The sequence below is a fragment of the Syzygium oleosum genome, unplaced genomic scaffold, assembly GCF_021117445.2.
Source record: "Syzygium oleosum isolate NSW1041296 unplaced genomic scaffold, Sole_v2.1 Sole_v2.05, whole genome shotgun sequence".
NCBI classification, from domain to species: Eukaryota; Viridiplantae; Streptophyta; class Magnoliopsida; order Myrtales; family Myrtaceae; genus Syzygium; species Syzygium oleosum.
The window spans coordinates 11,570,197-11,592,588 of record NW_026607489.1 but is presented as its reverse complement, the minus strand read 5'-3'; the positions used below and the strand labels follow the sequence as shown (position 1 = coordinate 11,592,588).

Sequence of the window (22,392 nt, the reverse complement as noted above, 5' to 3'; positions counted from 1 at the left end):
CAAGAAACCACATCTTGAATGAGTTGATAATTAGCCTTTTCCAAGAGGCTTTAAAATCTATGAATTTGCCATTTTTACTGGCAATGGTGAACAATCGACCATTAAGGGCCCGTTTGGTTCGACTTTGGGGGAATGCCTTTGGGGGAATGCAAATATCTTTGGGCTAAAGGGGTTTTTCAAAATGCAAGCAGTGTTTGGTAAGTGTTTTTTAAAATCACATTTGAAAGCAACTTTGACCTAAATACCGTTTGGTAAAAACCATATTTTGTAAAGGACTTTTGCTGATTTTTTTTTTTAGAAAAAAGTTTCCGGTGGAGCTCAGTCACCGGCCATCACCGCCGGCCAAATCTAGTCGCCGGCCAACCGCCGACGGCCAGATTTGGTCGCCGGCCACCGGCGCCTAACCTCAGGCGAGGCGGCTTGAGGTCGCGCGACCTCAAGCATCGCCTGGGTCGCGCAACCTTGGCAACCACCGCCTGGGGTTGTCGAACCTCGGGCGACGCCCTGGGTCGCGCGACCCAGGCAACACGACCCGGGCGATGCCCGAGGTTCGGCTACCCCAGGCAACGCGCTTGGGTCGCACAACCTCGGCAACCACCGCCTGGAGTTGCATGACCTCAGGCGGCGGTCGCCGGGGTCGCGCGACCCCCAAGCGGTGGTCACCGACCGCGCGAACCTGCTGTGTGGGGATGATGAACAGTGCAAGTTGCATTCCGAAAATGCAACTTTCCAAGGCACCTTCAACTTTGCATTGGCCAAAAGTCCCTTGACGAGCATTGGAAATGCAATTGCATCTCCCCAAAGTGAGTAAAAAAAGTTGCCAAACACCATTTGCATTTGGCCAAGGGACTTTAGAGCCTAAATGAGTATTCTAAATGCTGAACCAAACGGGGCCTAAACACATTGGTCAATTTATAAAGTAGTGTAGACAAGTAGAGACAAATGAGTTTTTAAGACTTAGGTTATTTCTTTTGTCTTTGTAGAACACTGTTTTTACATGGTACACTAATTTACTACCTAATTGGGTGTGTGATTGCGCAGAGATGGAAAGATAATTCCATAGGATGATAATTAGGTATCAAGTGCTAATTTGGTCATACTCTATCAATACAATTACGAGTCAATCAATTTGTTGCTCGATTAAAAAAGGTTAGAAATGGATGCCGTGCTTCATCGTCCGAGAAAGAATTCGAAAATTTGGTTTTCAATGAATTGAAATACAATCTTAGAGAACGATTCGAAAGCAAAGATTTTGTCGATTTATTCCAATGGGCAACAAAAGTGTCTAAGTATTAGCAACAACTTCAGGACAGAGAAAGATAACCATTATAACTTTACATGAAACCTGCTTTTCGTGGAAAAATATGAGTCAGAGGATAAATCTGACCAAAATGAAAATATTACATTTGTTGTGGCAAAAGTGGTGCTCGACCAGCCTTACGTTTGTCGATCCTTAAAGCCTGCCAAAATAAAAGATGTAATAATGGCTAAGGCTAAAGACACTCAAATTTGCTCATTTGATATTGATAAATTGGTCGAAATTTTTGACTTATTTTTTACCTTATTATATTTTCCAAAGGCCAAGTAATTTCAAGTAAGGACAATATTGTAAACAAAATTTATTGCCAGTAGCACCATTCGCGAAGCCATAACACAGTTAATTGTATTGTTTTCTGAAAAACAATTCAACGGATAATTCGATAAGAAAACATAAAATTTGCCGATGACAAGGGAGGACATGATGACTCTTAATTGTTTAATTTAAAAGAATCGAATGGCCGATTAATTATTCAGTTATTTTAAAAGGGGCATTTATTTGCACAAAAAATTGATCAACTTTTTGATTACTTAGTTTATAAACAGAATTATCGGTAACTTGACTCGCTCCTTGGGATCCATTGATACTCCTGTCCAAGTTGCCACAATACCCGTATTTATTTAATGAAAATCGAAAACTAATTTCGATGAAAAATTGACTCTGTCATTCATTAAATTCCGGGGAAACACAATTTTAACTCTTTTCAACCAAAACAAAAGGCCGGTTTGCTTTTTCGTTCTTCTTTGTGTTTATATTTAGGTTTGATTAAACATCTACCAATCAATATGACGCCACTTTTATTCTTTTTTTATTTGCATGTTGGTTCTTTCTTTATAAGGGAATAACTCACCAAATTTAAGACTCCATTCATTTCGAGAAAAATGAATAATTTAAAAAATATTTAAAAAAGAAGAAGACAAGACCACCTTTCGTACATTTCAACTGGTTCATAATTCCAATAGCGAAGGAAAGACATTGGATTTAAAAAGTACTTCCAGCAGGTTGACATTGGATTTAGAAAGTCTTCCAGCAGGGTTGACATTGGATTTAGAAAGTTCTTCCAGCAGGGTTGACGGCTGTGTGGCCCTCGTTGCCGGAAGTAGAAAATCAATCACCGTACGACCGATAACTTAATCTCCTTCTCTATATTGACTCAACCACCTACCTAACTTCTTAGAAAAGATCCGATAGATAGCAACTGCCTAAGGCGCTTTTAAGCCCTTCACTAATCACGAGCTTTCATTTAGTAAGTCCTAGTACTATGTCCTCCAAGCTTGACAAATAGAATAGGCGGGCCTTTTATAGTTTAATCACTTATATTACTGAAAGTAATTAATTAATGAAAAATATTTTTCATTAATGGCAATAATTAATATATATTTTTCGTTCGTTCATTTTCGTATAAGTGATACGGAAATGAAGTTCTTGCAAGTCGAGATTAACTCTTATGGGATAGAGTATGTTCAGACTACGAAAAAAACTTGGAATTCAACTAATCGGATAAGCCTCAACCAGATCAAGTGGTTATCCTTATAAACAGCGGAAAAATACAATGTAAAATATGGAACTAATCAACTTTAGCTGATAAATATTACGAAGCTCTCCTACCCTTTGTTGGAAAATCTGTTGTTAAAAAGAAAATGGAAAATAAGATCGAACATATGAGGCGAGCAAGCAATAATTTCACCTGTTGGAATACGGGTTATACGCAAAATCCAACAAATAAATAGGAAAAAAAGGAGAGAATTTCTTATTTTTGGTAAATTTTGATTGTGATTTGAAAATTCTCTTTATAACCAAATAAAGAAGAGGATTAATAAAGAAATAAATCAAATCAAACTTTACAAAATCGTCACAAAATCGCCACAAATTGATTGCGATCATACTTTCCATTAAAGCCGTTAATTTTCATAAAATCCATAACCGTTTGAAATGTCCAACACTTTCCATGTGCAAATTGATCTCGTGATCTCATTCTTGCCACCAGTCCAATCACTGGTCAGCGAATACAGTCGGGAGAATTCTCTCTTCAATTTGCAGGGCCGAAGTTCGATGGACAAAGCACCGGTTGATCCCGGCAAAGATTGCCATTATCATGCACAGCGCCAAAAGAAAGACGGACAAACCTTAGTGGAGAGAACGGACCGTCAATGGTCGTAGCCTATCCGAACAGAACGCCAAGAACCAAAATCACAATCAAGAACTCACTGCAAACATCACGGCAAATGTGCCCAGGAACAATGGCTGTCCGTCGAAGTTTGAAACTCCAACGTTGTCCCTCTTATTTTCAATCCAACATGAACAAAAAACAAAAGAAACAGAACAAAACAAAAGGCAGCAAAAGGACCCGTCTCTCGTTCTTCCTCACCAATACAGAGACACTCTTCAAATTTCTTCCTTCAGCTTTCCCTGTCTCGGATCACGTCCGGTAATCCAATCACTACAAACTGACGAATCGAAACATGCAAATACCACGAGATTTACACTGAAAGTTCCTTTGTTTTTTTTTTTTTTTTTTTTTTTTTTGTTGGGGGGAGGGGACCTTGATCGGGATGCTCCTACTGCTGGAGCACCTGCTTCACCCGGGGCTGCGGCATCTGGAGGCTGTTGACCCGGGAGCATGCGCGGGCAACCTCGCCGGCCAGCGGGATGACGGGGAGGATGTCGCAGTTGCAAATCTCGATCATGAACCCGTCCGGGTCGTGGAAGAAGAGCTGTTCCACCTGCATCCCCCCTTCCTCTACTCTGTCCCGCACGTAGTCGATCTCCATCTCCTTCAGCTTCTTCTCCACCGCCTCCATGCTCTCGGACTGCAAAAACCCAAGAACCGTCCCTCAAACTCAAAACTTCAGATCAAGCTTTGCCGAAAAAACGAAGATATATTCTTGGGAAAATTGCAACCTGGAAAGAGATGTGGGTGTGGTTAGGGTCGATCTCAGTCTTCTTCGGCATATTCTCGGGGTCCTCCGACTGCAGCAGATGGATTCCGATCCCAAAACCAAAGAGCCTGGAAACAGATCGCACCCAAAACACCAAAACAAGAAGAGAAGTAAGCAGAAAGGCATGAGTTTTGAAGATCAAGAAACTAGTCAGGCGAAATTTGGTAATTCATTTTGATCCAATTACCACATTCCCCCCATCATAATCCAATGATCCAGGGCCTACATAAGAACAGTAGTTGTAAACGCATCGTAATACACATATAGAACACTACCAGTGCACAAAATCACTGAAAAGATAAAAACTCGAATCTTCACGACATAAAAGAAACGAACAGTCATACGGGCACGCGACAATTGCTTGTGTTAACGCGATCGAAGGAATTACCATGCGCCATCAAAATCGAAAGAACCGGGCCTACGGATGGGGACGAAGCCGAGAACGTTCTGGTAGAAGTTGATGGACTCCTCGGCGGATTTGCAGACGAAGGAAATGTGGTTCAGGGACTTAAGCTGCAGCGGGTTGTTCTTCATCTTTGCAAGAAAAGTACCCAAAGGGTCGAGAGATTTCAGGCCCGATGACGAGACTAGTTTTCAGGAACTGAAAGAGACCGAGCAAGATCGCCAAGGAGAAGAAGAAGAAGAAGAAGAGTGGAGCGAGTGGGGAATGAGGGACTGTGGCCCGGGATGGCCTCCCGTATATAAAGGCAGGAGGGGACGGAGGGCTGATGCGCACAGCACGTGTCGGCAACCCCCGGCCCCGCTCATGTGATGAGGGTGCCACGTCGCTCCACGTGTGCTGACGCGGCCCTCCCGCTGTCTCGCGGAAAGACGGAAATTACTCTTTTCACCTCCTCCGCCCAGCAATTCAATGAAAAGAGTTCAGAATTGATTTGATACCATATATAGAGAAAATTTCAATTAAGGGCCCAAAATGGGTCTCTTTTCTAAAAAAAAGATATTAAGTGGATGGTGTCTCAATTAAGGACCGAAAGTATCTAAATTTGTCTCAAATAAGGACCTCAATTCGCCGGCCGGCGAGTGTGAGACATTTCCGGTGTCGGAATAAGGGCAATTTTGCCTTTTTTTTTTTTTCTTTTCCTTTCTTTTTTTTCTTTTTTCTTTTTTCTTTTTCTCTATTCCCTCTTGTGGCCATTGCCGGCGACGTTCGCCCGCCTCAGGCGAGGGCCGCCTTCGCCGGCGTCGGGCGACGGCGACCCTCGCCCGCCACCGCTACAGCTCCGGAGCCAGAAGAGAAACAAAAAGAAGATCAAGTTCCGACCTTTGACGACAATTGCTCGTCGCAGAACCGAACCCAGAAATGAAATTGCAAAAACAAGTAGATGGGGGGCGATTTTACCGTTCACCAGGACCAGAGGAGACGGAGACAGAGGAGCCTTGCGTCGTCCTCCGGTTGAGGTTGGCCATGGCGGTCGGAGGGAAGCTCAGGGGAGAGAGATGTCTGCGGAGGGAAGGGGAAGATGTCTGTGTATATCTGGGCGGGCGAGGGCGAGGGCAACCCTCAACCGATGCCGACAAGGGCGGCCGTCGCCCAACGCCGACGAAGGCGGCCCTCGCCCGATGCTGGCGGACGTCGCCGGCGATGGCCACAAGAGGGAAGAGAGGAAAAGAAAAAAGGAAAAAGAAAAAGACAAAATTGCCCCTATTCCGCCGCCGGAAATGTCTCATGCTCGCTGGCTGGCGAACATTTGGCCGGCCGGCAAGTTGAGGTCCTTATTTGAGATAAGTTTGGGCACTTTGGATCCTTAATTGAGACACCATCCATTTTGGGTCCTTTTTTGAGAAAAGAGACCCACTTTAGGTTCTTAATTGAAATTTTCCCCTATACATATATATGCAGCGTATCCTTCTTCTTTTGGGTGAATAGGGGAATAATGCCAGTCAAATTACCGAACGTGTTTTTCGACCCAAAAAAAAAAATTACAAACACGTTTTGGTTTTTTTTTTCCTGTTTTCCTTTTTTGTACTTTTATTTTAAATTATTACCAAGCTTTAAATTCGCGAAGGATTTGTCTTTCTAAAAAAAGTGCGAATACCATAAAAAGAAAATTTCAAATTATGCCCACCGTAATACAAATATCCAAACTTTTTTTTGGGTCGTCGTCAGAAACCCTAAACTTGCCCACCGTGACACAAATACCCCCAACTTATTCTTGTGTCGCGAAAAAACTCGAATTTATACATGTGTGACATATATGCCCTCTATTTCAGTTCCATCCAGGGTATATTTGTCTCACCGGTATAAGTTCATAAAAAAGTTCAGATTATTTGTATCACGATGAGCACGTTTAGGGTTTTTAGTGATCCAAAAAAAATTCAGGGAATTTGTGTCACAGTGAATATAATTTAGGATAATTTGTGGTATTAATTATTTTAAAAATGAAACTTTTGTTGGCTTTGAGGGGAAATCAAGGACAGGAGTCCCGTTTTAGGTATCTAAAGTCCAACCCATTACGCTCTAAGATTGTATTTGTGTTCGAATTGTGCACGTAAATACGTAATATCATGTGACAACGCATCTAGTCATCTTTCATTTTTTGTTTCCTTTTTTCGATTTCGAGCCCAATAAATAAAAATAATTTCCCAAATATACAATAACAACCTCATCGTTTAACTTTAATTTCAAACTTCTCGCCGAAAAATTCTAATAGACCCCTTTTTTTAATCAATTAACAATGGATGAAATAACTAATATATTGCGCGATGGGCGTAATCGTAATCTCAAGTGGCCAATAATTGATAACCATAATAGGAACCTTTAGATCTGACATTTCCTAGAGGCCACCTCGCGACAAGCTGTACTTGCTTTTCAAAACAGATTTTTTGTTTTACGAAAAAATAAATAATTAAAAAAATATTTCCTTAAAAATAATTATTCATATCGTTTGGGATAATTAATCAATTAAAAAATATTTTCATTATAAAAAAAAATTCGTATCTAAATAATTTCGTGGACAATAAATATATTTCTTCGTTCATTTATTTTTGTAGGCAATACAAATGATCGTTCTTTTAGAAAAATATTTTTCAAATCAATTCATATATTTTTGTTCACTCGTTTTAGTCCATAGTCCAATGTTAAGGAAGACGAAGGAGCACGAATAATTAAGATTTCAATTATTAGCGCACAGGAAAAAAGTATTTATTTTCGCATTTGTAATTAAGAGCTTTCTAGGGCTTTTGACTTGGTTACAGCGCAAAATTAAGAGAAATTAGGAGGGCCTACACGTGTACGGTCGAGATACGTTCAAGTTCTTCATAGACAAGTACAATGTAAGGACCGATCATGCAAGTCAAGAGGGAAAAGTCCTCATCGACTGAAACTACACCGTCCGTTTCTTGTTGCTCCGTCTCGTCTCCTGCACAAACACCTTGTGATTAATCTCTTCGCTCTTTGTCGTTAAGCTGAAGCTTAATCTCATTAGTTAGTTAAGCCAATCTAATCCTCCGCCTCAATAGTTCTAATGTCCTGCACTCCCGATGCGTCGCGCATCTAGTGTGACATCCCGAACTTTGGTACGGTCAAAAGAATGAATGGCTCTAATGGATTAGGGCGCTCGTCGACGGAAATTAGGAAAAATGAAATTGGAAGTTCAGGTGTCGCACTAATGTCGCCTTTGTTGTTTTTGGAATCGCAAAGTTTAATTCTCGGGTTCATTTACACTGGATCGTTTATTTATGATGTCACACCATTCGCGCGAGCCGACTCCTTACCAAACCCAACACTTTCACTTTTCCTTCCCTCCCATTTTCTCTCTTGCTCACCGCCGGAAAACACCACCACCATCACCCACCATTCCTCTCCCTTTATCCCTTCTTTTCTCTTTTTCTTCTTTTTCCCTCTGCCACTTGTTGGAGGAGTGCTGCCAGGTGGCGCCCATGCATGCCCATGCATGTAGGGTAGGTGACCATCCACCGGATTATCGTTTCCCCCGGCTCACTCTCTCTCACACTCTCCGACCAACTCTCTCTCTCTCTCTCTCTCGCTCGTCTCTCCGCCGGAGCGCCGCCTGCCGCTTGAGTATACAGCCCAGAGCCGTCCGACCAGCAGCTGTCCATTCCGCCGTCCCGTTTCACCTGCACCACCAGCAGCAGCCGCATGAGCTCGGGAAACCACCACCGGTGTGCCCTTTTCTCTTCGCCTAGGTTGCACGCCGTAACCGCCGCACTCGCCGTTGAGGCAAGTGTGCTCTCTCACTCTATACTAACCATGATAATGTTTGCATGTTGATTTCGGGTCTTGGATGGGGCAATGAGTTGGCTGGTTAGGGGTGGGAGAGAATGGTTTGGTCTCATAGTTGATGTTTATAATGGTTTGAACCCCTAGGAATGAGTTTTGTGAGTATAGGACACTAGACTAAGTTGGAAAGGGATGTTTCATGTTGAATTGAACTTGTGGCTTGGTATTTTCTTGGCTGAGAAGTAGTGAACCGCAAGTTGAAAGTGTTTCCTGGAGTTTTTGTTTTGGTTCCAAAACTGATTTTACTTGACACTCCTGATTTTCCATTTTTATAGCACCTTTTGTGGTTCGAATCTTGCGAAATGTTCACCGTCAAAGTTGTTCAGAAAATCTTGGACTATAACATATTTAAATTTCATATATTTTTAAGTTCAAATGAGTTACACGAAGGTCCAACTTCTTACTGAACCAAAGCTGTTTTATACGGCAGAACCCATGACCTTCGTGCCTTCTCAAATTTTTATAAACATTTCCACCTCGAATTTGGTCAAACTTCCTTCACAAAATTTGTTAAGGAAGCTCTTGTCTACGACATATAAAAATTTGGTCACACCTCGAACATGTGTCCGGTGCGTAGCCGGGAAGCGCACCGGACACATGTTCTTGGAGTGGTAATTAAAGTTTGATGAATGTCACACAACGCCTGCAATGTGTGCTCGTGTGAATGGTTGTTCATTGATTAACAATCTTTTTACCTGGTGATTAGTGCTCGAATGAAAAAGGGAGTTTATGTATGCTATGGCTAGTTGTGGATTGGTTTAGTTGTCTATCTATTTGACCCTCTCGAGGTGCACGATATTATATGTTTAGTATGACGTGATGGAGCTTACTTTGCTGAGCTTTCGCCCACTGTTTGTTATTGACACTTTTTACAGATTAATAGCCATGCCGATACTCCCCGCTTCAACCTCTATTAGCTACGGGGTGCCCGTTAATTTTGAGGGCCACCCGTATGAATTTGTGAATCCACATTTCCCTGAGCTTGTTTTTGTGAAATGCATCTCCATCTTGACCGCAGACATTGGGTCCTCGATGGGACCCATTCTTTTGGGGTTTGTCGTCGTCTACGTTCGTACAGGTGGACGGTTGGTAGGGCCACTCCCATACCAGGGGCCGGATGGAGCTGATGATGATGCTAGTAGCGGGGTTGAGTGAAGACAATATCAAGAAGGAGGAGGAAGGAGCAAGTTTTTGGGAAAGACACGACTGTCTTTTTTAGAGATAGAGTCGTATAGTGTTGGGTGATAGCCTTGTTTGTTTTTGGTTAGGGCTGGTGGGTCACAGTGTTTAGTCGGGTTGGAGTAGTTATGTAGTCTCCCCGTGTTTTGAACTCACCTTTGTATCACCCGTATTATTATATGAGATGGATGGTATTTTCATAGCTTGCGTGTCTTTACATTTATATATTTCTATGTTTCTATGTCACATTCATGTTATAAATGTTGACCTTTAGAAAGAAGCATCTTCTGCCTGCGAATAATCTGATAACTATTGAGAATTAGAGGATTCATCTTGAAAAGGGGTAGGCCAGGGACATTACATCTAACTCGCCTTTCTATTAGACTAGATCCATTAAATGACGATTCATCAAGTTCGGGTCGGGTAAAATATGATCGGATCCAAATTAACTTATTTCCATTGACACAAATTTAATGACTTAGCCTAGGTCTTGACAAAAAAAAGTCTGTCACTACAAGTAGAAAATTTTCCCCAACCAGCCATTCTATCATGTCCCGCTGATATTACTGTTCACGCACTATTCACGTACTGTTCATCACAGTTTGGCACTGTAGCAAGTTACACAAGTGTCGGGGAGTAACTTAACTAGTTGATCTCGAGAAATCTGTCTCTGCTGCAATTTTTTCTGAAACGTCTCAAACAACTTGTTTATGACCAAAGCCGTTTGATCTCTCTAAGTTAGTGAGTCCACTGCAACAAATGCTAAAAAAGAATGCCCCTTCATAGGGACCTCAGCAGACCAAAGCCGTTTGATCAACCTTTTGGTTGACATGCTGCAACTTTACATTACCAAATGGTATACCGGTCCGTGGAAACTGATAGAAAGTACCTAGAACGTCTGCAGAATTAAAGGCAATATTAGCGGGACATGATGGAATGGCTAGCTGGGGAAAATTTTCTACTTGTAGCCCTTATAGATACTGGAGCCAGTGCTTTCATTATTGGCAGAATTCTCTTGGGAGAAAAGAACTTGCTTGGTCGGTATTCAGAGATTATATTTATGGATGGGTTCTTTGATGTTGTCATCATCAGAGCTGTCAAGCCAATTTATTGAATTGGTCCAAAAATAAGAGGGATAGGTTTAGCATATTTGGAGAGATAGATTTTGATGGGAAAATATGGCATCCCATATTGCTGAAACACTTTCATATTTAACCAAATCTTGAAAACTCATACCCAAACTACGGTGATAGCACAAAGTGAGCCATAGAGGTGAATGGGGTTTAAGTAAGACACATTTAACGAGATAAGGACACTAGGGGTGCGCATGACAATGTTTCTATGCCGGGGAACTATTTCTACTCAGAAATGGTTTTTTTTTATTCTGTGCCCGGAAACAATTTCTAAGCATTTGAAGGCGTTTGGTAACTGTCCAAAATTTCTATTCCTGGGATAGAAAAGAACAGAAATACGTTTGGTAACTACACAAAATTTCTTTTTATTAATAATATTTTAATAATATTTTAAATTGTTTAATATTTTTTTTCTTTCTATCCTTCCTTCTTTGGCCATGGCCGGTCGTCGGCGCCGGCGACCGGCCACAGGCCAGGGCGTCGCGGCCCTGGCCGCCGCCCTGGCCGCCTGCCTCGCCGCCGGCCTCGCCATCGGGCGAGGCCGACCTCTCCATGACCGACGGCGAGCCGCCTCACCCGGGCGGCGAGGTCCGCCCTCGCACTCGCCTCCGCCGGCGGCGGAGAGGGCCGTGACGCCCTCGCCGGCCCTGGGCTGTGGCCGATCGCCGGCTGCCGGCGACCAGCAGCCGGCAACCGGCCACAGCCCAAGAAGAGCAACACAAAAAGAAGAAAACAAAAAAAAAAAAAAAAAAAAAACTGATTCTCAAAATTGTCTTAGAAACAAGAAGCAACTTTTTTACTTACTTGTTTCTCTTCCAAAACTTTTACAGGCACAAATTTTTGCAAAAATGTGCCCGGAAACAAAAAGTTTACCAAACGCATTTCTGTTCCTAAACTATTTCTGGGAACAAAAGAACAGAAATTCTTACTGTTTGACACGTTACCAAACGGGCCCTAGGAGTGCCATAATTTTCATACGACACTCACTTGAGTGCCATAACTTTTTTTTGGCTCATTTAAGTGCCACTTCCGGCAAAAAGTGATCACTTGAGTGCCATCGGCCATTTGGCAGTCGGAAAATCCGACGTGTCTTCGCCGGAGCCGACGTGGATAATATTTTAATATTTTTTTGAATTTTTGAATTTTTATTTTTATTTTTCCTTTTTAATTTTTTTTTTCAATGCCAGTGAGGGTCACCGGCGATCCTCGGCAGCTGCGAAGGCCTTGCCCAGATTGGATGAGGGCTGCCTTGCCCTCGGCTGTGAAGGCCATTGCCAGATCTGGGCGGCCTCGCCAGTTCTAGCGAGAGCCTTCGCCGCCTCACTCGCGATCGGTGAGGCCTCGACGGCCTGGCCAAGGGCCTTCGCAACTGTAAGCTAGGCGATGAAGGCTCTCGCTAGATCTGGCGAGACCACCTTGCTCGTGGCCGCCCATATCTAGTGATGGCCTTTATGGCCTCGCCCGCCGCCGGCGAGGCGGTTGCCTTTGTGGCCGAGGGTAAGGCGACCGTCGCCCAATCTGGGCGAGGCCCTCGCAGCTGGTGAGGGTTGCCGGTGACTCTCGCCGGCATTGAAAAAAAAAAAAGGGAAAAAAAAAGAAAAGAAAAATAAAAAAATAAATTTTCAAAAAAATAAATAAATAAACATTTAAAAAATCCACATCGGATGGAAAAATAATAAAAAAAATCCACGTAGGATGGTTTGTCGGAAATGGCACTCAAATAATCTATTTTCATCGGAAGTGGCACTTAAGTGAGTGAAAAAAAAGTTATGGCACTCAAGTAAGCGTTGTACAAAAGTTATGACACTCCTAGTATCCTTATCCTCACATTTAACACCCATATTATTTTAGATTTTATTATTCTAAATCCAATTATTACTCATTCACTAAATATAATAAATCCATATAACAACATAATCCGTCAGATATGGGTTCCCATTTTGACAGGTCTACTTTCTATACACGGATAGATGAGATTGTGTGGTACAAGACCGGGTTTTGGGCTTATGACCTTATGAGGAATGACAACTAAGACCTAATTAATTTTTGTCCCTTTTGGTATTAGACTTGTCAAATGTGTGGATTGGGTCAGGTCGAGTTCGGGTCAAGTGAAAAATAATTGGAGCCAAATTGACCCATTTCCATGTAACGCAAATGTAGTAACTTATACTCGACTTAACTCATATTGCTAAAATACTTGCATATTTAATCAAATTCAGGAAAACTCAGAGCGAGCGAGCGCGAGATTGAGAGAAAGTGAAGAGAGAGTGAAGAGAGAATTATATAGATGGATTTGGTCTAATTAAATTATTGACTCATTTAATATCCATATTATTTTGGATTTTACCATTTTAAATTCATTTATTGAATATAACTAACACGTATTATAACTCAATCCCTTAAATATGGATGAAGAAATGCGTTTATGACAAGTCTACTTTCTATACATGGGCAGATATAAGATCGTGCGGTACAAGACCGGGATTCGGGCCTATGACCATATGAGGAATGACAACTAACCTCTAATCGATTTTTGTCCCTCTTGGTATTAAGAAATCGTCCCCGAATTACGCGTGCATGTTATGCTGACTCAGCTCAAGTGCTATTTTAATCACCAGCCTTCTCTTGTTAATCATTCGTGAAGCGCCGCATCGGATTGGATGACCGTCAATCCTCGTCGACTTTTGTGTTTGGATCTTTCTGGATCGCAAGTTGCTGTTCCTAGTCCTTGTCACTGACTTTTAATGAAATTGTAGCGGAGTGTTGAGGGTTGGTCCACTGCCATTAATCAAGATAATCAAACTCCAGTGCAGACCACTGAATTACAAGTAGGAAATGGGTTCGAAAATAGACATTCGAGCGACCGACCCCCGGTGGACCCGACCACCGAGGCACGTAGGAGCGCTGCGAACTCATGGAGGCGGGGCCGTGTCGGTAACGTTTTCGAAATCGACTCTTCCGAGCGAACGTGGACTCTGACGAGATACTCGAGTGGCATCAGGTAATTGGGCTGAAGGAATGGGAAATCGAGCGCGATATGCGCACGAGATTGTTAATTTCGTGCCTTGCATAGCATGTGCAAAGTTGAAATATTTAGCTAAAGTAACTTCGGGTCGATGCTGACAAACAGAGCAAAAGCGACCGATGGAGACTAATGGTCCCAGTGGGAAGTGTATCACGTGAGTTGCTTCTTCTGGCTCTGGACATCGCACCAATAGTAAATTAACATTAATCGAATTGGGCGAGCGATTAAGACAGATAATGCATGTTTGGTAGTCAGTCGCTTTCACTAGCTATGATTATACTCGCCCTAATTTTTTATTATATCTTCTTTTGGCTCGTTTGATTTGAGTAATGCGATGCTTATCTGTCATCGACGAATTGATTCTCCTTTAGTGTCGCACGATTAGTTTAGCGATTAAGCCTCAACTCATCAAACTCAAATTTATCCCACCGACAAAATCAATGGGACAAAATACAATTTGATGAACGCATATGGTAAGAGAGAGAGAGAGAGAGAGAGAGAGAGAGAGACTGCACATGATAAGGAGAGAGAGAGCGAGAGAGAGAGAGAGAGAGAGAGAGACTGCACATGATAAGGGGTCCTTGTGATCACAGCTGGTCGACCCATTTGAGTTTCAAGAAGATATCAACTTGTACTGCTGGCCATATAGAGAGAGAGAGAGAGAGAGAGAGAGAGAGCACATGATAAGGGGTCCTTGTGATCAAAGTTGGTCGACCCATTTGAGTTTCAAGAAGATATCAACTTGTACTGCTGGCCATCGTTGATAGACAATTGAACTTCGTATATAGTACATAGTATGGAGTTTTTGACTTTCTACTAAGTGTGCTTAGAAAGGGTGAACTTCATACAACATGATATAAATTCTATCTTCATTTTCGTTCTACCAAAACAGCTGGGTGCTTGTCATTTAGAAGGTCCGTCGAATCTTGGAGGATAGTCGCGATGCACGTTTCCGAACCATGTGAAGGGGCGGAATTTGTCCTCGAGGGAGAGTGCTCACGTGCTTCAAACGTTACCGAATTCTGCATTTCCAGAATCGATTGAACTGGATTTGGGATTTGGAATTCTGCAAGAGGGTTTTTCCATCTCTCTTGCCATAGTCGAAATTCATTTCATTGAAGAAGAAGTCGAGCAGGAAAAGCTGAACATGAAAAACAAGACACGTCCCTCGTTGGTGCGACACAGCTGTTTTGGTTTTAGCCCACAAGATTCGACACATCGCACACGTATTCCTCGACCTCATGACGTATGTAAAATCCCTAAAGATCTGGAATTTAAAGATAAAGGAGGAGGAGGAGATGCGTGGAACTTAGTTGGTAGCCATCACTTTCCATTTGAAATCTCGTGTGACGCAGGGTTGGAAAAAGAAGAGGAAGATTTGCCATGTTTCCTGGACAACAAACGCCCCTAGTGTAGCTTGGACCTGAGCAAGTCCTTAAAATGAACTATCCGAACCTCGGGATGTTGACTTCCCCTTGAAAGAAAAAAACACACACAGGGGAGGAAACAAGGAATGAGAAGGTAGACTGACTGGCTATTGAGTCATTAAACAAGACGTCGTAGCTTTCTCAGGTGGAAACATCTATCCTTTTTTGTATTAACGACGACCTATTATAATTGAAAGATAATTATGTTCATCTAACTTATAGTCAACCACACGCGCACAGAAATGAATAAAAAAAAAAAACCTCTTATACCCTTTTGGTCCTTTCTCCTTCCTTCCACACGCATATCTCTCTCTCTCTCTTTTTGAAGCTTGTCGATCGCCACTGTGATCTCTTGCAAAGTAGCCGCCATCTTCTCCTTGTTCATTCCGATGCTTATCGCCATCGACTCTTGGCCAATTTGTACGTGGCTGTGGCCAGGACTCGCCCAAAAGTTCTTGTGTGATTCTCATGTTATGGACAGGCTTGATACGAAAATTACGGGGAAAAGTGTAAAAAAAGTCCTAAACCTTTGGTATTGATGTCAATTTAGTCATAAATCTTTTTTTTGTACCAATTCAGTCCTAAACTTTTTGTATTGGTGCCAATTTAGTCATACACTTTTTTTTGTGTCAATTTAGTCCTAAACCTTTTGTTTTTGTGCCAATTCAGTCATTTCGCTCAATTTTGATCTGATTTTGCTGACGTGGACGCCGATCGGCTTACGTGGCACCACGAGGGGGAAGGGTAACATGCAAGGGTTTGGACGCTATTTCGCAAATGGGGTCTTGTTTCTTCCAAGTACGAAATGGGGGTCGTGCCCTACCACACAACAAATGGAGGGGGGGGGGCCTAAGCCTCAAAACGCCCTTTTCACTTGAAATTTCGTGGGCAATCCCCAATAGGGCCAAGCAGTCAACCGAATCACATGGCTATGGTACCACCCCCTCCTTCTCTGCGCAGTGAAGTTTTCCTGAAATGAGGGAGAAACAAGACAATAGCTTGGAATTGAATGGAATTATTAATAGCATAAAGTTGGGGGCGCGGGGTGTGGTGGGGGAGGATGATGAAAGGAACAAGGGCAAGCGACAAAAGCATACTGGGCATCTTGCGGGTGGGGCGGGTGGGGCGTGGGTGGGATGGTACAAGGGCAAGGACAAAAGCATGCTGGGGCATCGGGACAATCTGTAATGGGGACCTTAACACATGGGCGGGTGGGGCGGGGCTTGGCAAGTACCTGTGTGAGCCCAAACACCACCCAACTTGAAAAAAAAAAAAATCATAAAGTTTTCCAAAATTTAAAGAATAAAAGGAGAGGAAAAAGAAATGCTGGTTGGAATATGCACACGATTGGGGGCAAAATAATTGTAAATTTTTAATGGTGTGCTGGGGTGTGGTTTAATAATTGTCAGTTTCCATCTTTTGAAGCAAACTCAAATCTTTTTTCGTCTTTTTCCCCCGTTCTCTTCGTTATTGTTTCTGCTTTCTCGCTATTAATAATTGGGGAGATGCTACCATCACCTTAATCTAATGTTTACATATGGTTATCGGATTCGCGCAATGTTCGTAGGGGTCGTTAGAAGTGATAGTCGATCGACAGTGTCGTCTTTGATGAGGTTTTGTTTTCTGGTACGGTCGGATTGTGCAAAAGGAAGTGAGATATGTGGATTATTCATTTATGTGCGGTTTTAGGCGCGTCTAGAAGGTAAGAACCGTATTTGAGCAACACGCACGAACGAGAATTTGTAACGAGATGAAAGAGAATTGGCAGCCCGTTGATCAGCATAAATTTGAGTTTTGACTTATATTTGTGAAGTTAAGTTTCACATACCATGAGAAAACCCTTAGTTATTGCAACTCCTTGTCATGGTACCTTAGTTGCTTACTAGAGGACTCAATGCATCATGAAGAAACCCTAATTAATCAACTTTAGCAAACCAAGACTCGTTGCACATGCCCTCCAAACTAGAGGTATCTATATTACACTGTGCTCCAAATCATCGTAGTTGTTCGGACCAATCCATCTTAATCCCTCCGGTTAACACATCCACGGTGCTGCAATGACAAGTTTGGCCATCTCGAAGTTCCCTCCGGGGTTCATCCACAAAGATTCCGGCAGACCGAAGTTATGGCTCAATCTAAGCATTTGGTAACAGGAATGAAACTCCTCCAGTTATGCTTAAGGAGGGTACACTATCTCGATAATCACTTCCAAATGTTCTCCCAAACTAAAAGTGGGAAATGCTCGAAGGGTTTTCCGTTGGCCATAAATGCTTAAATTGTTTTCACTTGGCAGAGTTCGAAGGGTTTCCTTTAGGCCTAATCAAACCCCCTCACCTCTCCACAAGAAAAAAAGCTGTCATATGCACTTGAAGTTAGCAGGAGAGAAATATATAGGTACTTTTGACACGCATATAAGCTTGATACGTCAGCATAGGGAGTTATCAAAAGAGAGTCTAAGCTTGATACTATTGGCATGTCAAGTTGGATCACCTTCACTTAAAATACCATTAGAATATTTATACTTCACATCACATCAATTTTTGGATGCGAGACTTCTCTAATACCCCTCGCCCAGCTGCTGGCGAAGCTCAAGCCTTGCTCGCCTAGCATGAGGCCGCCCTCACGGCCATCCGGCGAGGGCGAGCCTCGCCAGTGGTCGGCGAGGCGACCTCGCCGGCCTCTGGCCTCTGGTCGGTCGTCGGTCCGGCGACCGGCTGGAGGAAGGAGGGAGGGGAGGAAAAAAATAGAAAAGAAAAGAATAAATAAAAATTTAAAAAATATTAAAATATTATTAAAAGTTGTCTACGTCAGCTTCGGTGACCGGTCAGAATTCACGTCAGCAAATATGACCAAAATTGACCGGAAGGATTGAATTGGCATCAATGCAAAATGTTTAGGACTGGATTGGTACCAAAAAAATATTTTGGACTAAATTGGCGCCAATACAAAAGGTTTAGGACTGAATTGGTACCAAAAAAAGGTTTAGGACTTTTTTGACACTTTTCTCGAAAATTAGGCCTGGTTAAGGGCAGGGTAGGACCGTCAAATGAGTGGCTGGGTGGGGTTGAATATGGTCTGATCCAAATCGATTCATTTATATGCAATTTGAATTCAGTGACCCATACTCAACCAATAAAATGATGAAGATCTTTTATGCTAATCAAGCGGTTGGAGGAATTGAAATTTTAATTAAATGGAATGTAAGATATTGAAGAAGATCATTTATGCTAATGATGGCTTGCAACAACAAGAACTAAGACTAGAATATTACATAAAAGTAGCAATGCCAAATGCAACAAATAAAAGGTATACTTCAATAATTAACAGACGAAACTTACAGAGCAATAAAAATAAAAATAATGGGGATAAAAAAGCCATCTTGATATTTTTAATAAGGGTGAAGTCAAGCCGTTCTTGCAGGTCCACAAAGTCTTCTCTAAATTTAGAACAGTCCGAGAAGTCCATTTTTTTCTCATAAAGAGTGAACAGTTAGTTGTAAAGGTAGATTAAATTTGGGTAAAATTGTGAACCATTCAACAACCATATATTTTTGGACTTTGCCATTCTTAACCCATTTATGACACATTTTAATGAACATAGCTAACCCATATTATGATTTAGTTCATCATATATGAGCTAAGAAATCGTTTTTTGACCCACTTTGATAGGTTTAGCACGAGGCAAGATCTGGATCCACCCAATGATAAACTATACTTCAAATATGTCCCTTCTCGACAAATCAATCCCTTCTCTACCCCCCATCACACACACACACACACACACACAAAGAAAGAGGGAAAATTGTCCAAAAAATCCTAAAATTATTGCACTTTTGCCAATTCGGTCATAAATCCTTCAATTTTACCAATTGAGTCCTCAACCTTTTCACATTTTGTTAATCGAGTCCATCCGGCCAATTTTTTCCGGAATTCGCTTATGTGGACGCCGGCCGTCTTACTTGGCACAGCCGGTGTTGATGTGGATAATTTCTTAATAATTTCGATATTTTAATATTTTTATTTTTCTTTGCCTCTTTTTCTGCGTTTTTTTTCTCTACCGGCAACCGTCGCCGGTTCGGTCCGGTTCGGGCAGTTCCCAGTTCTTTTGCACACCCTTGGCGTGCGCGCACAAACAAAGCGGACATCTCCTTGCTACGCTAGTGTTTCGATTTTTAGGCCAATTGAGCATCAAGTCGAAAGGAGTTCGGCCGAAGCCCAATTCACCAGGCCTCTCTTTCTAACAGGGGCAGCATCCGATGGCCCAATGGGCCGATCAATGGGCCCGGCACCGAACAATTGGGCCCTTTGTGTTTTGGGTTGGGGGGGAGCCTTATATAGAAAAACCTAGCTCCAAGATGGCGCCTTCAAGGCGAAGGTACTGCGCAAGGAAGGAGAGAGACAAGAAGAGGGTTGCAGGTTGCAGAGCAATTCGCGGGGGGGTTAGGGTTTTTGCCAGCTCGTGCGCGCACCGAAGGGAGAGATCATCTCGGAGGTACCACCGATGGAGGAGGTCACCGAGGGGATCAACAACATCGCCATCACCGACTCGCACAAGAAGAACCGCATTCAGGTGTCCAACACCAAGAAGCCCCTCTTCTTCTACGTCAACCTCGCCAAGGTAACCGTACGGGAGCCCCCGTCCCTTTCCCTCTCGCTTTCCTCGTTTCGATTGAGGTCGTCTGGTTGCTGTTTGGTAGTTTCCGGGCGTTGTGGTGGGGGGGTTTGACGCGTGTTGGGTTCTGGTTGGTTTCTTGCAGAGGTATATGCAGCAGCACAATGAGGTCGAGCTCTCGGCTTTGGGAATGGGTACTGTGTTCTGACCCCATATCTAAGCTTCTGCAAGCTTTGTTGGTTTTTTTTTTTTTTTTTCCGACGTGCGGCCTGTGTAGATGCAACAGTTGCCAGATACCGGCCTGACCGAATCTGGGTGTTTTTGCAAGAAATTTGTGCTTCTCTTCGTTTTTTGAGTGTCTGTAATTCATTTCGTTGCTATATTTGTCGGCCTGATTAGTGTGTGTGCATGCATACTGTGCTGCGTCGGTAGTCGATCGACATGCTGGTTAGCTGCTTCTGTGGTATTTTGGGACTGAAATGGTTGGAAGCTATATGAGGAACCCTTCTTAGCCCCTTTCAGTTTTGTTGTTTCTGTTTGTGTAAATTGTTTAGAAGTCTTGGTTTATGCTACTTCCTCCATTTGAGCTATGTACACCGGCTACAGTGTGAAGAGAGATTCAAAGTAGACATCTTAACTCGTGTGCCTCCCTTGGGTTTTTTAATTGAGCAGTTCCTTTTTAGACCTTTCTTCAGGACTTATCCTGATTGTTCCATTGCTTTAATGTAACCTTGCAGATCTAGTTAGTTCAGGACATAGCCATGGTGCCATTTCTTCAGCCATTTGTTGCTTCGTAAATTTTCACATGACTGTACTTCATTTTAATATGTTTTTTAGTAAAGTAGTCGTGGTCCTTCTATCTATAACCCTTTAGAAATGAAAGAGAAGAACAGTTGCTTATATGCAGTTAACTCAAATGGGTGTTTATGTGTCAGCGGATATTGTAAGTAGGGAAATTGCCTTTCAAATTATACCTAAGTTTATGAGAGCTCACTGTGATCCTGCAGTTTAATAACACAACAGAATGTGTCGTTTGAGGGCTTGTGTAGCATGTAAAATGGTCGAAGGACTAACCTTTTGTTGTGAATGCTGAGATGCTTAATCATGTAATCTCAATTTTTTCGCTCTTGGAAATATAAAATTAGGAATCATTTACTTGGAGAAAAGACAAGTTGAATTTCGTTGTCTGTATGGATGTAGTTCATATTGGCAGTTTGTGCTATCTTCATTCTACATATCCTTCATGGAAATCCATCTTGCTTCTGCAGCTATTGCGACGGTGGTGACAGTGGCAGAAATTCTGAAGAACAATGGCTTGGCTGTTGAGAAGAGTGAGTTGTCTTTCTGTGTATATCTGATTAAGAACATGCAGGACTGTTAGTAATGGTTGCTCATAATACGAATGCAGAAATCATGACATCTACTGTCGATATCAAGGACGATTCCAGGGGAAGACCGGTGCAGAAGGCTAAGGTATACATAACACAAGTTTATTAAAAGAAAGCAACTAGGGCATATGAGAAATAGATAATTTTCCTCCACAATCTTTAGAGAAAAAAAGAAAAGGAAAACACGGACTACTCTGTCAAATAAATTCAAACTTGATATGTGATTGATCTTGGCTGAATGTGTTAATGTAAGGATGGCAAGTTTTGGTTTTAGGGATGAAAAAGGTTTATTTAGTACTTGAGTTGGAAAATTCGTTCCTGTTTGCTGGCTTTTCTCTGTGATTTAATGTTCGAGATCGCATTTTGATCGATCGATTCTCTGTCTGCCTATGAATCGGCTCTGAGCACAGAAGTTCCTCTACGGAGTTCCTATGTCAACTGATCTGAACTACTGTTGTTCATGCTTGTTTCAGATCGAGATAGTACTTGGGAAGACGGCAAACTTTGATGAGATTATGGCGGCTGCTGCCGAAGAGAGGGAAGCCGCGGAGGCGGAGGAGCAGAGCTGAGAAAGGGGCGTCTTGTGCTCAGTCACATGTTTGTTGTTTATGTTGAATATGCGTGTTGCCGGATGGGTTTCGCTTAGTTTTGCTGATATCTTGGACTCGGAACGCTCTAAGATATGCTTGTTAGTCAATTAAAAAGAACTACATGTTAGCTGCGATTTTTAAAGCTGCCGTTTTTTGTAACAAGCATGCGCCATGCAAAGTGTGACTTCATTGTTAGGGTCTCTATTCAATTGATATAGTCATTAGAGTTTTTGGCATGCATCTACAGAATTGGCTTCACTCTTTTCTCTCATTAATTTCTCGTCTCGTCATTCAGAAGAGAAATGCCACGATCTTCTTCCTAGTCCTCACCTTATTTTAACCGAATTTTGCTGATGTATGCTGAATTTACTAACACCCGGGCTTCGCTAATCGATTTTTCTTTACTCGGCCGAATCATTTATAACAATCTCCTATGTTCTATACGATCTAATTTCGGTAAAATTGCGCTTCTGACGAGATTGACATTAGAAAATTTCGAGTAAAACATTATGTTTGGTCCA

The 22,392-nt window shown here is 42.3% G+C and overlaps 2 protein-coding genes across 2 annotated transcripts; one reads left to right on the top strand and one right to left on the bottom strand.

The window, feature by feature from the left end:
* Positions 1-3,546: 3,546 nt before the first annotated feature.
* LOC115678300 (glyoxylase I 4-like) lies at positions 3,547-4,916 on the bottom strand. Its single transcript, XM_030601650.2, has 3 exons — positions 4,646-4,916; positions 4,220-4,325; positions 3,547-4,128 (listed from the first exon to the last, which is right to left on the bottom strand). Exons 1-3 carry the CDS (start codon positions 4,789-4,791, stop codon positions 3,877-3,879), a joined length of 504 nt encoding a protein of 167 aa, XP_030457510.1. The 5' UTR covers positions 4,792-4,916; the 3' UTR covers positions 3,547-3,876.
* A 14,737-nt stretch (positions 4,917-19,653) lies between these two features.
* On the top strand, positions 19,654-22,111 carry LOC115678301 (uncharacterized protein At2g34160-like). Its single transcript, XM_030601651.1, has 5 exons — positions 19,654-19,899; positions 20,039-20,087; positions 21,162-21,224; positions 21,302-21,366; positions 21,755-22,111. The coding sequence occupies exons 1-5, from the start codon at positions 19,783-19,785 to the stop codon at positions 21,848-21,850; spliced, it is 390 nt and encodes a 129-aa protein (XP_030457511.1). The 5' UTR covers positions 19,654-19,782; the 3' UTR covers positions 21,851-22,111.
* The last annotated feature ends 281 nt before the right edge of the window (positions 22,112-22,392 follow it).

Coding starts and splice junctions, on each gene's coding strand:
- LOC115678300 (XM_030601650.2), bottom strand. CDS start 4,791: ATGAAGAACAACCCGCTGCAGCTTAAGTCCCTGAACCACATTTCCTTC. Junction 4,326..4,645: donor TTCGATTTTGATGGCGCATG/GTAATTCCTTCG, acceptor ATCTGTTTCCAG/GCTCTTTGGTTTTGGGATCG. Junction 4,129..4,219: donor ACACCCACATCTCTTTCCAG/GTTGCAATTTTC, acceptor GGGTTTTTGCAG/TCCGAGAGCATGGAGGCGGT.
- LOC115678301 (XM_030601651.1), top strand. CDS start 19,783: ATGGAGGAGGTCACCGAGGGGATCAACAACATCGCCATCACCGACTCG. Junction 19,900..20,038: donor TCTACGTCAACCTCGCCAAG/GTAACCGTACGG, acceptor GGTTTCTTGCAG/AGGTATATGCAGCAGCACAA. Junction 20,088..21,161: donor GCTCTCGGCTTTGGGAATGG/GTACTGTGTTCT, acceptor TTGCTTCTGCAG/CTATTGCGACGGTGGTGACA.